Source organism: Neofelis nebulosa, chromosome 2 (genome assembly GCF_028018385.1).
Source record: "Neofelis nebulosa isolate mNeoNeb1 chromosome 2, mNeoNeb1.pri, whole genome shotgun sequence".
NCBI classification, from domain to species: domain Eukaryota; kingdom Metazoa; phylum Chordata; class Mammalia; order Carnivora; family Felidae; genus Neofelis; species Neofelis nebulosa.
In genome coordinates, this window is record NC_080783.1 from 196,801,232 (window position 1) to 196,818,269 (window position 17,038).

The following is a 17,038-nucleotide window of genomic DNA, read 5'->3' on the forward strand; positions in this document are numbered from 1 at the left end:
TTGAAAACACGATGATGACCATTCGGATTCCAGATAATTGACCTGAATTGTTCCTGGATGGAACCCCAGATAATTGACTTGATAATTGTTCCTGAATGGAACCCCTGGGCAATTGAGCCCTTCCCCTATGACTTTTCATGGGACAGACAGATAAAATCCACTAATAAAAAATGTGGAGGGTTACATGTGAAACAAGAACTTAGCTTGGTTGGGTTTCTTACCCTGTGCTAAGCAATGACGAAGAGATCCATGGATACAAGAAAAGACAAGGTCTCTGAAGCTTCTAGTCAGGGTGAGGGAGACGTGACATTTATTGAGTATCTATTACATGCACGTCACTGTGCTACGAGTTTCCTCACAGCAGCTCTTCAGAGGAGGTATCATTGCCCTCATTTTGCAAATAAGAAAACTAAGAAAAAAAAGAAAGAAAACTAAGGCTTTTAGGATTAAAAAGTGCTTGGCACCATTAGGAATGGAAACCTACTTTTCTCTGATGCCCAGCCAATGTAAAGTGCAAATCAAGGCTGACCTTGGGATAAGAAGCAAAGTGAGTGGAGAGAGCATCACTTGGGCATAATGGCATTTCCCTTCTGTGATATCACCAGGGTACAGGGTTTGGTCACCTGCTCAGCAGTCAGAAATGTGGCCCAGGAGAGGCACTTCGCCCATTACATATTACGAAGTTCTTGCCAAGGAAACCACTCATGGTAACAGCAGCTACAGGCCATAGAGTAGCTGTCGCCAGTTTACTGTGTGCACCAGCCACTGTTCCAAGTGACACAAAGTCCTTTCTGTTGTAACTTAATGACAATCCTGTGACATAGGTGCTGTAATTGGCTCCATTTTACAGATGAGGGAAACCGGGGTTTGAAAGGGTTTAGAACGTGCCCAGAGTCACACAGGAAGTGAAAGCACTGGGATTGTGAGCCAGGCAGTCAGCGCCAGAGCCCCCCAACTCTGAACCCGGACACTGTTGCATTCAGGCCTGTTTGTCACCCTCTCCCCAAAATGCCTTTGCTTAGACACTGCAGATCCCTCCCCTCCACCTCTTTCTCTGGCTCCCATAACAAGCTAGTCGCTTGAAGCTGCATGACTGTTTCCTGAAAGATGTGAAAGAAGAGAATGGTTGTCAACTGACCAGGCTGTATTTATGCTCCAGCCCTGCATCTGCAGGTGAAGTCGCCTTGTTGAGAGTGTCAGGTGCCCCAGCCCCTCATGATTGGTTCCCCATGGAATGCTAATCACAATCACTTTGGTTGAGGGCAGAGGGCAGAGTCTGAGGGTGGGCACCTAGTAGGGCCACCCAACCCCATGGAATGTATATTTGTAAAGAGTTTGGCATGGTGCCTGGCACAGAGTGGGGACTCAGTGCATGCTAGTCCCCTTCCTTCCTCCTTTCTCTTCAGTCTTGGGAGAGTTGATTGGACAATGATAGAGGGAGATTTGAGGCATAGTGTAAGAAATGGTCACACTGCTCTTAGAGCAGACCGCTTTTGCTGCATGACCTTGCTAAGGGAACTGACCTGCGAAGGGCATGCTCAAGGTCAAAAGTCATAATTTGGGTTTGTGGACCATTGGGCGGTGCCAGGATGCCGAGCCACCCTTTCTGCACTTACACATGTTCTCAGTTTTGCCCAAGTCTGCAGTTGTGTAAAGAGATAACCTGTAGATTCCTTTGGATTCTCAAAGGCATTTATGACTTGGGAATGGTTAAAAAAGCTGCTGCTCTAAGGGGACATCCAAACACTGACATGGCTCCATATTCTCCTCCATGCTGTCCTAACCTTCTATCTGGTCTCATTGTCACAGCACAGTGTGGGGGGGCAGTGGAAGAGATGGAAGGGGTGATCCTGAGCCCCGGCTTCCCAGGCAACTACCCCAGCAACATGGACTGCTCTTGGAAAATAGCGCTGCCTGTGGGCTTTGGTAAGTCTCCATGCCCAGGCCCCAGTGCATAAAGTAACCATTCCCTGCAACCGTTCAGCATAACCTTGGCCAAGACAGTATAGCACTCTGCCTCTCTATTTCCTGATCTGTTTGACCTCTCGTACGATTGTGAACATCAGTTAAGAATGGTAGAAATGAACACTTTGGGCACATAAAACATAGAGAAAATAATCTTAGGGATGGCCATTATCATTATTATTTGAGTAGTAAGCTGAAATTCAGGACTGAGAAATTACTCAGGGATGGTTGAAAAATAAAAAAATCTTTTACAGAGACTGGACCTCAAGTTGTGCTTTTAACTTCAATATCCCATTTCTCATCCTAATTAAATTATATAGCCAAGGTCAATATGATATAGAGTTTGCATTCTTTATACGCACATTCTGGCTGGTCTTAAAGATTGGGAGATTTTGTGTGTGTGTGGAGATGGAGTATGCCAGGCACGGGGGTTGACAGGGTGTGGAGGACATCGGTCTGGGTACAAAATTTAATTCCTGATGATTCATTCCTGACTGGGAATATAATTTAACCCCAACATCTCTGTTGGAGAGGTAAATGATTTGTGTTGACGTGGAACTAATGGATCATCTTGCCTGAGTCACTGCCCTGCTCCTAGGGGACAAAATGTCCTGAGGGGATTGCTCCTGCGTCTGCCTGCGCTCTCCCACTCTGTGACCTCAGGAATCAAGGCCACCAACTTTGCGTCCTTTACTATTCAGCCTAGAGTAGGTCTTATGATGGAGAAGGGGCTTTCAGGAGAAAGGGATCCAGTTGACCTACTTCAAATCTGTTCTCAGAGGAGGAAAGGGGTTGGTGAACCTTCAGAGGATGGAGTCTTATATTTAGAACCATCTTCTGGAGGAACCTGGGGACGGGTGATCAGGGTACAAAATGGTGAGGACTTAAGCAGCCTTGGGAAACTCCAGATTTTAGACAATGGGGGAAGAGGAGCTAGGAGGCCTTATAGCTCTGCATCCAGACATGGGCCACGAGAATCTCAGATGATAGAAGGATGGAGGGAGTGCAGCATCCAAAGGAAAATGGAAGTTTAAATGAGAGGTACGTCATTGTTCTCTGTAAGTCCTGATGTTCTCCCACCAGAGCTCTCTATCTCAAAGGCCTGGGTGCTTATTCGGCCTCTGCTTATAAGCCCCCTGCAGGGTCCAATCACAGAAGACCTTGCTTTCAAGCGAAGGTTGGACTCCAGCGCCCACCCTAATATGGCACCTGGTTTCATTGTGTAAAGAGCCTCTGAATTTACAAGCTTCTACCACTAGATGGCAGTGGTCATGCCCAGTTCTTTCCAAGCCCATTCAATTCAGAAATCCTGGAATCCTTGAAGAGCCCCTTCAATGGACATGCTGCCCACAGTGTTGGGATGATGGATGGGATGCAGACGACATGTCCAAAAGTGATCATTGTCAAACTCCATATTTTGAAAACAATCTACATGTTCACTATTAGAGCAGTGAATAATGTAGTTGGATAATTCATAAAATGGAATTAATTAATATGTAGTTAAAACCAATGAACTTTATATATCAACAAGGATAGACCTTGAAAAACACAATATTGAGCAAAAAAAGTTTACAAAACTATATGTACAGTATAACAACACTTATGTAAATGTTCAAGACAAATAAATCAGACATATATTTAAGAATCTAAAAACATGAACTGAAAGATATTTTTCCAATTCATGAGAGTGACCTTCTATTTTTTTTAATTATTTTTTATTTATTTATTTATTTTTTTTTTAATATATGAAATTTACTGTCAAATTGGTTTCCATACAACACCCAGTGCTCATCCCAAAAGGTGCCCTCCTCAATACCTATCACCCACCCTCCCCTCCCTCCCACCCCCCATCAACCCTCAGTTTGTTCTCAGTTTTTAACAGTCTCTTATGCTTTGGCTCTCTCCCACTCTAACCTCTTTTTTTTTTTTTTTCTTCCTTCCCCTCCCCCATGGGTTTCTGTTACGTTTCTCAGGATCCACATAAGAGTGAAACCATATGGTCTCTGTCTTTCTCTGTATGGCTTATTTCACTTAGCATCACACTCTCCAGTTCCATCCACGTTGCTACAAAGGGCCATATTTCATTTTTTCTCATTGCCACGTAGTATTCCATTGTGTATATAAACCACAATTTCTTTATCCATTCATCAGTTGATGGACATTTAGGCTCTTTCCATCATTTGGCTATTGTTGAGAGTGCTGCTATAAACATTGGGGTATAAGTGCCCCTATGCATCAGTACTCCTGTATCCCTTGGATAAATTCCTAGCAGTGCTATTGCTGGGTCATAGGGTAGGTCTATTTTTAATTTTCTGAGGAACCTCCACACTGCTTTCCAGAGCGGCTGCACCAATTTGCATTCCCACCAACAGTGCAAGAGGGTTCCCGTTTCTCCACATCCCCTCCAGCATCTATAGTCTCCTGATTTCTTCATTTTGGCCAGAGAGTGACCTTCTATTAAGGGAAGAAAGAGAATGGGAGAGAGCAGGAGACATGAAGGGTCCTCCATGTTATAAGTCAAGTCTTTATTCTATTTAAATAATTAGACGCAAAAAAAAAAAATCACATATGTGTGTCCATTCTACAAAACTTAGAAAGTACAGAAAAGAACATTTTAAAGATTAGAATCCATCTGTAACCCCACCATGCAGAGATAATCGCTAACAGCTTAGTCCTGGCCATTAGAATGTAACCGCTGTGAAGACAAGGACCTGGTAGTTCTTGTTTATCCCTGTGCAGTGCCTAGTGCAGCCCTGATGTATGGCAGATGCTCAGTAAATATTATTAGTGAATCAGTGAACATTCTTCCAGTTTTTTAATACCACAATTAGAATTACATAATGCGTGCTACTTTGCAGTCCGATTTTCACAATTAACATAGTGGACATTTTCCTATTTGCTTAGTAAATATATGTCTTCAATAGCATTTTTAATGGTAATCTAATTTTGAGAAATCTCACCAGTAAACAAATGTCAATCTTCCCACCTCCATTCTGCAGAGTATATTAATATGTAAGTCAAGCACTTAATCAGATCCATTTAACCTGTCAAGTGGTTAGGAGATCTTGATTAATCCAGTAAGATCCCTGGGTATAAACTTCACTGATAATGTATTCTTCTAATTTCTGAATTATCCTAAGTGTTCGAGAAGATACCAGTATGATGGAGTTCATGTCTTTTGATTGGATATAGTTATTTTTAAGTGGCGGCATTTTTAAGTAAAAAGTTTATTTTAGCATAGCTATCTTTATACTAATAGTAGGCTTATGAACCACAAGTCAAATATTAGCCCTGAGCTTTGTTTTCAATAAAATGGACTAGGGATAGAGCTCTGGAATGACCAGTGCCCTTTATTCTGAGTGAATAATATATTTTTAAGTTGAATCCTGCCTCAAGACAAAAGACTGGAATGGACAGTAACTCCCAGAGTTGTGTTCTGGGAATCTTGGTTGGATGGGAAGCCGGTAGTAGGGACGCATGAGGTCTGGCAGGACAAGCTTCCATGAGACCGCATGTTTGAAGCAGGACTCTATTGCTTTGGACACTGTCTGCCTCTGTCTTGCTCCCAGGAGCTCACATCCAGTTCCTGAACTTCTCCACTGAGCCCAACCACGACTTCATAGAAATCCGGAATGGCCCCTACGAGACCAGCCGCATGATGGGCAGATTCAGTGGAAGCGAGCTTCCAGGCTCCCTGCTCTCCACGTCCCACGAGACCACTGTGTATTTCCACAGCGACCACTCCCAGAACCGGCCAGGATTCAAGCTGGAGTATCAAGGTAAAGACAGGGAGTGCCCGTTTGCTCCTGTCCAACCCCTTCTCTTACCCATAGCCACCATCTTCCCAGCCTTCCACGTAGGGGAAAAGAAGAACACAAGAAGGGCTGAGGTGGGGGGGGGGGGGGGGGGGGAGGGGTGGGCAGGCCTATCTATGAAGGCTTCCTTTTGATGGCATGTCTCTGTGGCCCCATGAAGATATCTAATCTTCTTTGGCAAGCCTCTTCCTGGGCTACAGGCCCAATGGCCAACAGTTTTCCCTGAGCTTTCCCATCGGGCATCCCTGAGCGTCCAGCCAGCCACTTCCCCTCAGCCTTGGTAGGCTTACTTAGTCCCTCTGGGTCCTCTCCTGTGTGTCAAGCCCAATTGCCTCAGCAAAGCTCCTATCACATGACAGAGGATTCTGGTAACAACCCTAGAGCACCCACTGAGCCTTCACAATGAGACAAGCCCGTTGACTCCTACTGAGGGTTTCCTGACCATGCTCACTGGGGCTCTACCTTGCCGAGGTGAAATCCTGTTATAGGCCCCACCCCTCCTGGTATGCTTTTCCTGGAACAAGCCCCCTCCTCTCCAACCCAGGCTTTCCTGAGTGAGGGGCCCTTACCTGTGGCTGTGTGGACTGCGCTCAATCTGTGTAGCTATACACAGCAGCCTTAAATGGGCCCAACTTCTCCCTCAGATGCTGCCCTAGTGCGACTGGATGAACCATTTGTTCTAACCTCTTTTTCCAGATTCTTTGGACTTTTTTTTCATAATTTTGGACTTTGTTCCAATCTTATACATGCTTATAAAAAAATTAAAACATTACAGATGTTTTTGTGAGTACATCACTGAAGGACAAATTCTCCCATAATCGCATCTCCAACCCCACCATGCAGAGATACCAACGAAAGCCCCATTTTTTTCTGTACATATATTGATGTAACTATATCATTATATTATATCCAAAATTGTATCATACTATAAGTACTGTTTTGCAATTTTCTTTTTTAAAGTTGATTTTTAATTATATAAGCAGTTCACAAACACACTCACCTTGTTAAAAAGAAAGAGGGAGGGAGGAAGGATGAAAGGAAGGAAGGAGGAAATTAAAGCCTTTATGGGTAAGGCCAAGCCTTCTTTGTCTACAGCCTCCAACTCCAGGCCCATTCCCCAGAAGTAATCACTGTTGTTTTAATATGATCTTTCTGGATCTTTTTCCATGTGTTGACATGGAAACATATAACATATGTTATATGTACCTGTGAAAATATGTAATGTTTCATGAGTTCTTTGGTTGTGTTTCCTATATAAATATATAGAATGGTCTATATACATAACACTCTGATATTAGACTTTTTCATCCCTTGTCAGAGATGAATACTGACCATGGATTCAGGCTTGTCATTTAGGGAAAGGGGTATTCTACAAAGGTGGGCACAGTTGGGTCGGTTACACAGGCACTGCCTCCTTGGAAGGAACGCCAGGGAGTGTGGCTGGGCTTGCCACCACCTGGGACACCTCGGGAGGAGGAGCTGGGCCTCTCACACCCATGAAGTGGCAGGGAGATGCTGTGTTTCTCACCCAGAGAGTGCTGGCCTCCTTGGTAGGAGCAAAGCTGCCCCACCCCAGGAAGCTGTGTGTGAGCTCATCACAGAGGCTGGCCCTAACCAAGAGCACGTGTACCTGTCAAGGGCACACGGCTTCAGTGGGGGCATGAGCTGTCAAATGGGTCATGACACATCAGACGGCCACATTCTGTCATATGATCAGCGCTACCCTCTGGGACACACGCGTGCCTCTCTCAGGTTTCCCCTGTGTCTTCCTTTGCCAGGGCTGCCGTAACAAAGTACCACAGACTGGGAGGTGGGAGTGGGGGACTTCAACAACAGACATTTATTCCCTCACAGCTCTGGAGACTGACAAGTCCCGAGATCAAGGTGTCGGCAGGATTGATTCCTTCTGAGGGCTGTGAGGGCGAATCTGTTCCAGGCCTCTGTCCTCGCCTCTGGTGGTTTGCTGGCAATCTGGAATTCCTTGGCTTGTAAAAATATCACCCCCATCTCTGGCTTCACATCGCTATATGTCTCCAAATTTCCCTGTTGTATAAGGACACCAGTTATATTGGACTAGAGCCCACCCTAATGACCTCATTTTAATTTGGGTAAAGATAGGCAAAGACCCCCTCTCCAAATAAGGTCGCGTTCTGAGGTGTTAGAGGTTAGGACTTCAACATATGAATTTGGGCAGGGGGCACAATTCAACCCATAACACCTCTGACAGGCCCAAGTGCTCTCCCTGAGGCTTCTCCTGTTGGATAAATGCAAGTACTGATGACACTACCATTGTGACAGGGACGGCTCCCCTGGGGCCTGCCACACACGTTGTGCCTTCACCCCTGTGACAGACATAGCCCTGCCCACTGGGTCCACATGATGGCACCAGACACTCACTGAGTTCCCCATGTGATAAGCCCACTTGTCCCTATAAAAGTTGTGCCCCTGAGTCCCTCCGACTTCATTGACGTCTCCCCGTAGAAGAGACCTACTACTTCCACAGAGCCCTGGTCTCAAGCTCAGTCCCTCTCACTTCCACCTGAGCTTCTGAGACACAGGCCAACACTTGGCCAGCAGCCCTCTTGTGGCGTACGCATCACTCACACTGGAGCTTCGTGTGTTCAGAAGCCCAGTCCACTGAGGATTTCCCCTTGTTGGGGGGAAGCAAGGCATAGGGCAGGGGGGTTCTAAGTATGCATTCAGAGGCCCAACACTTCCACCAGGAGTGGCTCCAACTGTGTGAGAGGCCCAAAGATGGTGGGCCTACCTCCTCCCATTTTACCTTCATGACTTGGTGGATGTTCCTCTTGAGGCTTCCCTCAGGTCACAGGCCCAGCTACTCCCTCAGTGCCTGCCTAAGCCCCACAGACCTAACGATGCCTCCTCTTATGACTAGACTTAACAAGGCCCACTGTTAGTGTCAGAGCAGCTGCTTCCCTTCAGATTTGACCTCGACTTTCATTAGGCTTCTCGTTTGTGATGGCCCCAACCACTCAGACTGGGTTGTCTCTAGTGCCAGAGACCCAGGTCCTCCCACCAAGGCCTCCTAATTTATGACAGGCCCAAATAGGGCCCACATTCTCCACCTACGCCCTCCTTAGGCCCATGGAGCTGTACCTTGTACACAGTCTCTGACCGCTCACCCCAGGTTTTTCCTTTATGAAAAGACCTGTTTCCAAAAGAGCCATCTGTCCCCACTGAGAGGCATTCTGTCAAGCAGGCCCCGGTCTTTGTGGTCCCACGACTTTCTTTGAAGAAATCCAACTCCTTACTCTTTCTCAAAATTCCTTCTGTTAGATACTCTGAACTTCCTAGGCTAGAGTTTTCCTTTCTCCTCTCAGGTAATATTCCCATAAAATTTTTACTAACAACATAAGCCACTCTTACTGGGTCTCTCAGTGTGACAAGCTAAGCTTATTTCATTAAAGCTTCTTGGGGTGCCTGGGTGGCTCAGTCAGCTAAGTGTCCGACTTCGGCTCAGGTCATGATCTCATGGCTCAGGAGCCCGTGTCGGGCTCTGTGCTGACAGCTCAGAGCCTGGAGCCTGCTTCAGATTCTGTGTCTCCCTCTTTCTCTGCCCCTCCCATGTGCGCTCCCTCCCTGTCTCTCAAAATAAATAAACTTTAAAAAGTTGTTTTAAAAACTGTATCTGTTCCCACCATAGTGTCTCCCTGTGGGGCAAACCCAGCTGCTCTCCCTGAGGAGTGCTTCTTTAGGAGAGCTAATCACTCTTTGGGTTCATTTCTGCCTATAGGCCCAACCTCTCTCTTTGAAGCTTCTTCTGCTAGAACAGGCTCTGAGATTTTTGAAAGCAGTCCAAGTACTCTCACTTAAGTGTCTCTCTTTCTGAAAAGCCCAGCTCCTTCCACATGAGAAAGTTCCTATAAGAGACTCTCCCTCTGGCTGCTCCTAGCTTCTGATGTGAAGCCACTCTCTTCTGGCTCCTCACCATTGCTGGGTCCACAAGTTCCCACTGAGGCTTTTCTATAGAGACCCAGTCCATTCATTCAGTCACCTCACTGGGCAACAGGCTCCCTGCTTCTACGAACCTTCATTTGCCAAATTGCCCAGTACCCCTTGCTACTGTCAGGGCCACGTGTCTTCTTTGGCTGACCAGCCACCCCCTCCCACCACAGCCACTCCATTTTTTGACACAGGCAATTACCTCAATGATTTCCCAGTGAAGCCTGCCCGGTTCCTCCCACTAAGGCCTCCCTCAGGAAGATGTTGACTGGAAATACACAACATAGTCACCATCCCAGAAGGAGGGCTCTGAAAATGTCAGCTTCGTGATCATTGTTATTTATGTTGTTATTACATGTAATGAATTCATCCACTTCCATGGAGCATTCATTTGATCTCAACTCCCACTGAGAATTTCCACTGTGGAAAGCTCTGTCTACCCCACTGCCAGTTTCCTGTGTAGGGTGGGCCTGATTCCGGACACAACAGCTGTTCTTTTTCCTGTGGATCCAATTAATCAGAGTCTATGCTCTGTGCACATGCTCAGTAAACCCCTCTGCAACCCCTCCCTGTTGGGACAGGCCTCCAGTACTTCCATCAAGGTATCTCCTTTTGAGTTGGACTCACCTATTCTCAAGGAAGTTGCTTTCTTGCTCTTTGGAGGGACCTCTTTGTATTACAGTCACACATATTCCTTTTTATCTAACAATTCCCTCTGAAAAGCTTTTCTTCTAGTCACAAGATTGACTTACTCCTGCCAAGTTCCCTCCGTCTTGAAAGGTTCTAGTTTCTCAGAGTCAGAAAGACCCCACTCAAGTCCTCCCCTGACTGCTTCCTTTGTTTGTGATCTAGAACATGGTTGGTTGTCAGGATTAAATGAGATGATCCACATGAAAGAACCAAGGTCAATGCCTGGCCCCAAGCAGGTACTCAATGAATAAGGGTTCAACCTAGCATTGTCTTCCCTAAACCTCTTTCTCCCATGGAGACAGTAATAACAGATAACATTTATTTAGCTCTTACTATGTGCCATACTGTACTATGCATATAATTTCCCACTTAATCCTCACAATAACCATTTTCTAAATAGGAAAACAGAGGCAGAGAAAAATTAAATGTCTTACCCAAAGCCAACAACTAGTAAATGACAAAGGTCCATCGGAGTCCAAGTCTTGGTGCTTCACCATTATGCTTACTTTCTACTGCTCCTATATTCTGGTTGAGGGGAAAATGTCCAAAGAGAATAAAGTAACCTTCTCTCCTGATCTTTTCCAGCCTATGAACTTCAAGAATGCCCAGACCCAGAGCCCTTTGCCAATGGCATTGTGAGGGGAGCTGGCTACAATGTTGGACAATCAGTGACCTTCGAGTGCCTGCCAGGATATCAACTGATGGGCCACCCCGTCCTCACATGTCAACATGGCACCAACCGGAATTGGGACCACCCCCTACCCAGGTGTGAAGGTATGTCCCTCCTCATCCCTAGTGACTCCTCCTAAGGAGACTGATCAGAGTACTCCCATGCCCCATGGAAGCACCCATGCTGGGGAGTCCAGGAAAAACTTGTCCATCCTGTTTTCATATGGAAAGGACCCAGCCTGTCTGGGCAAAGAGTCCTAGGCACAGACCTCTGGGCCAACCTTGGGAGGACCTGGAGGAAATGTGGGCCACAGCCAAGGGAATACCTACTCAACCCTTGGGAAACCCAACCCATCAGAAGGGAAGACTCTGTAATCTTTATCTCTTTCCTGAGAGCTATACTTGTATATCCAAAAACTTTTTAAAGAGCTTCACTTATCCAGAAGCACCTAAATCCTAATATATTAGAAATTAAAGGCATCGTTTTTCTGTCATTCAATGGAAATCCATCTAGTGAAGGGCACCTTTAGTCACCTGGTTACTTGGCCCTATTTGCGCCCTTCCCTCTCCCCCATCTGACTTATTCATCAAGCCTTGATAATTCTACATCCTGATTACCTTTCAAATCTATCCACTTATCTCTATCTACTGCCTCTGCCTTAATCCAGGCCACCACTTTGATGAGGCTCCTCACTGGTCTCCCAGCCTTCAGTCTTGCCCTCCTCAATCCATTTTTCTGAGTGTAGCCAGTGTGCATCTTCAAAACCATCAACATACTCCAGACACTCCCCTGCTCAGAAGCCAGCAAGGCATCCTCATCTCTCTTGGGGTAAATTCCAAACTCTTTTAGGTAGCGCACCATGTCCCTCAGGGCCTGGTCCCTGCATACCCCCCAGGATTCTCCACGCTCGCAGATTTTATGTCTGAAGCTGAAATACTTGCAGTCATCCCAGTGTGCCCTGTTCTCTTGCCTCTGGTTCTTAGTACATGCTGTCCCTCCCTCATAGAACATCACTCTCCTCTCTTGCCTTGTCTACTTAGCGTTGTCATCCCTCAGGTCTGAGTCTAAATGGAAATAATACCAAGAATCCTTGCCCACCCTCCCAAGAACAGAGGAGGGGTCCTCCAGTTGTTCCCATGGCATTCCGTGTTGACAGTGTGTTCCACCCTATGCTGTAAACACCAGTCTACTTAGCTGTATCCCAGTGGGCTGTGAGTGCTCCAGAGCAAAACCATGTGCCACGGTATCCTTGCTCCCCTTCATTTCCCCAGGCTGCGCCTGACACTGACACTGAGTGGATGTCCAGTATGTGTAGGAAAGGGGGTGAGTCCATGCATACCCCTTTCAGGATGCATGTGCATTCACAGGAACCGTATCTTCTGCCTAGAGGCATTGGGATTCTTTCTCTTCGCTTTGGTCTGCCCCCATCCAGATGTCTGCTTGTTGCCTCATGCCAGCCACATGTACTCATTAGTCTGGACCAGGGGGTGTTTGTATGTATGTTTGTTTGTTTGCCCTTTTTTCTCCTCCCCGGTGACTGAATCAGAACATTATGGAGACTTCATGGCCTCTTCATCCCCTTACCCAAAGCCTACATCGGAGTGAACCTAAAATTGGGTGTTACTTTCAAGGGACAGGAAAATAGGGATAAAAGATCATATCTATGCAGCAAATGCCTTCTCTGTGAGCTGAGTACCAAGCTGGATATTTTACTTGCCTCAGTTTATGGAACCACCACCACAGTCCTACATGGAGATACTCTTATTCCCATTTCACAGGTGATGAAAGAGTCTAAACTAATGTCTAGGGCCATCCAGCCAATAAATGGTTTAGCCATGATTTGAACCCAACTTTGGTCTTCACTACAAGAATCCTCATCTCTTAGGTCAAGACCAAATGTACCACTCTAAGAATCTTGAAGCAAATAAAGAGAGAGAGAGAAATACTCCCATAATTTCCTAGTTCATCCCAGCAAAAGAACTACAGCCCTGACTCTGAATTCTTTCCTCCTCTCCATTCCTAGGAAGGGAGAGGAGAGAGCTCCAGTGGGTCCTTCCTTCTGGGCTGGTCTCATCCACAAGAAGAAGAGAGAGGCCAGGGGCTGAGGCTGGCCCCCAGAGGCATGTGCTCTGAAGGTCAGGGGCCAGATGGGGAGTGGTGTGCTAGGACCAATGGGGAAAACCACACACGGTCATCTGCAGCCCCATCACCTCTCCCCATGCCTCCTGACCTCCCTGAGCAGGATAATTTGTGCTGGGTGCCTGCACTTCGTAAGGAAGTCATCTGAATTTTCAGGTGGGGGGTGATCTCCCACACTCATCTGTGTTTGTGTCCCTTCCCTGGCAGTCCCCTGTGGTGGGAACATCACCTCTTCCAATGGCACTGTGTACTCCCCGGGCTTCCCCAGTCCATACTCCAGCTCCCAGGACTGTGTCTGGCTGATCACCGTGCCCATTGGTCATGGCGTCCGCCTCAACCTCAGCCTGCTGCAGACAGAACCCTCCGGAGACTTCATCACTGTCTGGTAGGGCCAGCTGCCATGTCGACAGCCAATTAGAAAGGGGCTTTAATTGGGCTCTAAACTGGAGTTACTCATTTCTTTGTTTAGAAAACCAAGAGCTGCATGGTTTTAAATGGTGGTCCACCTCCTGGCTTTCAAATAAACGTAGTAAATGAGGGCTCAGCTTCAAATTACCTTTTGTGACTCCTGGAAGGGAGAGGAATGGCAGGGCAGTGATTTCCAACCTGGAGTCCCACCTCGGGGTCAAAGGACAAGTGGGTGGGTGTGTGAATAGGAATGGTCATAGCTACACAAACTTTTCTCAGTTTTTCCAGAGTCCAAACCAAAATCCTACATTTACCTAACATAAGCTACCCAGACTAGTGACAGTTTGGGGGTAGAATTCTGTGAAGTCCCACTGATCATCTCCTGCTGAGCCAGTATTGTCCAACACAACATTCAGCAGTAATGGAAACATTCTGTATCTGTGCTGTCCAGTACCATAGCCACCAGCTACAGGTGGCCATTGAGTACTTAAATGTGACTAGAGTGACTGAGGAACTGACTTTTAAACTTTATTTAATTTTAATTAAATGTAAACAGCCACATGCGGCTTACTGGTTACCAAATTGACGATTCCACACTGAGTGAGAGTTAGAATATCTTGAATGAATTTTAAAATGGGAAAATGAATTATTAATCAATAAGTGTAGTCTCCTAGACAGTCCTTTTCAAACCACCGGATCTTTGGACAAATATATAATTTAAAAATTTTTTTGTTTGGGAGTTACTGCCATTCTGGGAATCAGCAGGGGATCATGGGATTCTCTTGCCCAAATTCCCAGGGCTGGATAACCATAATCAGACTGCCCTGGATTAATTTCCAGTTTCCTTTCCAGGCTATGGCTAAGAACAGATAGGAGGGGCTAGATACCTTTCCAGGGAAGAAATCCTTTGCCTAGAAGGACAACTGGGGATATCTCTGCTTGGGGACAAGGAAGTGGGGCTGGAATGGATAGTAACATGAGCTTCCTGCAGCTCTTCCTCAGCCCTATCCTACTGCTGCTCAGTCTCAGAGAACCTGTGATAAGACCTGCATCCCTGCCCAGTGGCTCCAGTGGCTTCTTGGGTGAGACTGTTGCCCCCAAGCCCATTATGGAGGCTGGGCTGGTGAAGAATCAGGTGAAAGAGGAGTCAGTGTGAGCCTTGCTGGCTCTATCAGCTTTGTCAGCAGACTGAGTTGGGAGAGATTAGAGGGAGGTCTACAGGACATTGGAGAAAGACAGTGTCAAGCACAAGAAGAGTCACAGCCTCCCACTCCAGGTCTCTTTGAGGGCCACTGATGGAACCGGGTGGAGCAGGCAGCCATGGTAACTCATGACATGCCAGCACCTTCTTTCCTATGTGCAGGGATGGGCCTCAGCAGACAGCTCCACAGCTTGGAGTCTTCAGCCGAAGCTTGGCCAAGAAAACAGTGCACAGCTCATCCAACCAGGTCCTGCTCAAGTTCCACCGTGATGCGGCGATGGGTGGGATCTTCGCCATAGCCTTCTCTGGTCAGTATGGAAGCCTGGTGTGAGAGAGGGGCACTACGCTCTTGAATCAGGGCTGCACTTGACCCCTGGCTCCACTATTCGCAATTGTGTGATTCTGAATGAGTTACATAGCTTCTCAGCCTCAGTGTCCTTGGAGTTATAAGACTTCCATGTATTCACCTATGTGAAATCTCCCAGCAAGGGGCTCCATACTTGTAAGTTTTCCTCCTTCACACACACTCTAGGGCAGAGAGGCACATGATGCTGACCCTTGGTGCCAAATCCAAGCTTAGAGGCAGCAGGATGAGGCTTCTCACCCAGCTGCTTCACGTGCACTCACTGGCTGGGTTTTCCACTTACTTGTGCCCCAGCTTGTCCCTTGACACCCTCTAGAGGGCTGTCCCACTCCGCTGGAATCCACGGCTTCTGTTGACCTCACAGGAAGTGCTGTGCACAAGTGAACTCATGGAGAATTCAAGCAGGAGGAGCATGAACAATTCAGGGTAGGTTTGTCCTTATCGGCAGCCAGTTTTCTTCTGAGAGTCCCAAGTTGCGGACCCGGATACTTCCTCATTTTTGTTATAGTGGATATAGCAGAGAAAAACTTATAGAAAGTTTTCTGTGGGCTTGTGTCCATCTATAGAATAATCCTCCATATTACAGTTTGCAGAGCATTACATATATTTGAACTGGAAATCGGGAAAGCTTGACTTTATTCCTGGCTCCATCTTGCAAACACTGGGTTTTATCAGATTTTTAAACGTTTGCCAATCTGGTGGATTCATGAAATAGCATTTCACTCTTATGTTAATGATGAGGTGAGCATCCTTTCATATCTTCATTGACTATTCATGCTTCCTGCTCTGTGAAATGCCTGCTCCCCATAGAGCTTTCTTCCTCCAAGGAGACAGAGATAACAAACCAATAAGCAGACAAATAAAATCTTTGCAATTTGTAATAAGTTGCTATGAAGGAAACAAATAAGATAGCAAATGAAAGGTGGGGAACTCTGCTTCATGTAGAATAATTGTGGAAAACCTGTTGCGAGGCGATATCTGAGACAAGAACTAAAGAAAAAGAGGGAGGTAGACATGGAGATTGGGGAGCAGGACTGGTGTGGGGGAAAGAATGTCTGCCTTTCTGTAGGCAAATATTAGCTCTAAATAAATTCCTTCCCATATAAGGACTAATAAGTATAAAAGACAAGTACCTTAAAGAGACCTATGAACAAGATTCTGCAGTATTTTTTAATGAGAAAATAGGATTTGAATTGCAGAGAAAAATGCCCTTGAAAACATATAGTTTAGGAAGTAGAAGTAAATTTTGGAAAGCATAGAAGTCTAGACAATATGGACTCCAAATAAGAGATCTCCAAATAAGAGATAAATAAAAGGGGAGCTAAATGTCTTCCCTTCCTGAACAATTCAGTCCTAAAGCTGTTAAATGGGACAAAGCAAAGTGACATCCATGCCTCCAGGGCGTGAGCCAGGCTGGGGTGTCAGAGGGGAGAGGGAGTCCACGCTGCCCAGGGACAGGGCTGGCATGGAGTGTCCAGGCTCTGAGCAAATGGAAGGAACATCCATGTGGGGTAGGAGCCCCAGCAGAATGAGGAGGGTATCCACACTGAGGATCCATCAGAGCCTGGGGTGGGGGATGCAGTGTGTAGGGTATTCATGTAAGGGGGCTGTGGCAGGAGAGATGGGAACTCAGTTACCTACAGGTGACTGATCTGATAAGTGAATATATCAAGGACAACAGGTGTCTCACTGAAAGAGAAGAGGGTTAGAAATATGGAAAGAACAAAAACTGGAATATTCCCAGGGAATTGGGTTGGAATTGGAGGTATCAATGTGAGCTATGCTTTTCAATATGTACATACAGATATCGAAGGAAATGAGGG

The 17,038-nt window shown here is 46.3% G+C and overlaps 1 protein-coding gene across 1 annotated transcript in view; it reads left to right on the plus strand.

Moving 5' to 3' along the window:
* Positions 1 to 17,038, plus strand: part of CSMD2 (CUB and Sushi multiple domains 2) — a 600,568-nt gene that overhangs the window by 490,006 nt on the left and 93,524 nt on the right. The window contains 5 exon segments of the mRNA XM_058718151.1: positions 1,810 to 1,926; positions 5,535 to 5,744; positions 11,019 to 11,207; positions 13,450 to 13,627; positions 15,014 to 15,159. Of these exon segments, the coding sequence (XP_058574134.1) occupies positions 1,810 to 1,926; positions 5,535 to 5,744; positions 11,019 to 11,207; positions 13,450 to 13,627; positions 15,014 to 15,159 (840 nt within the window).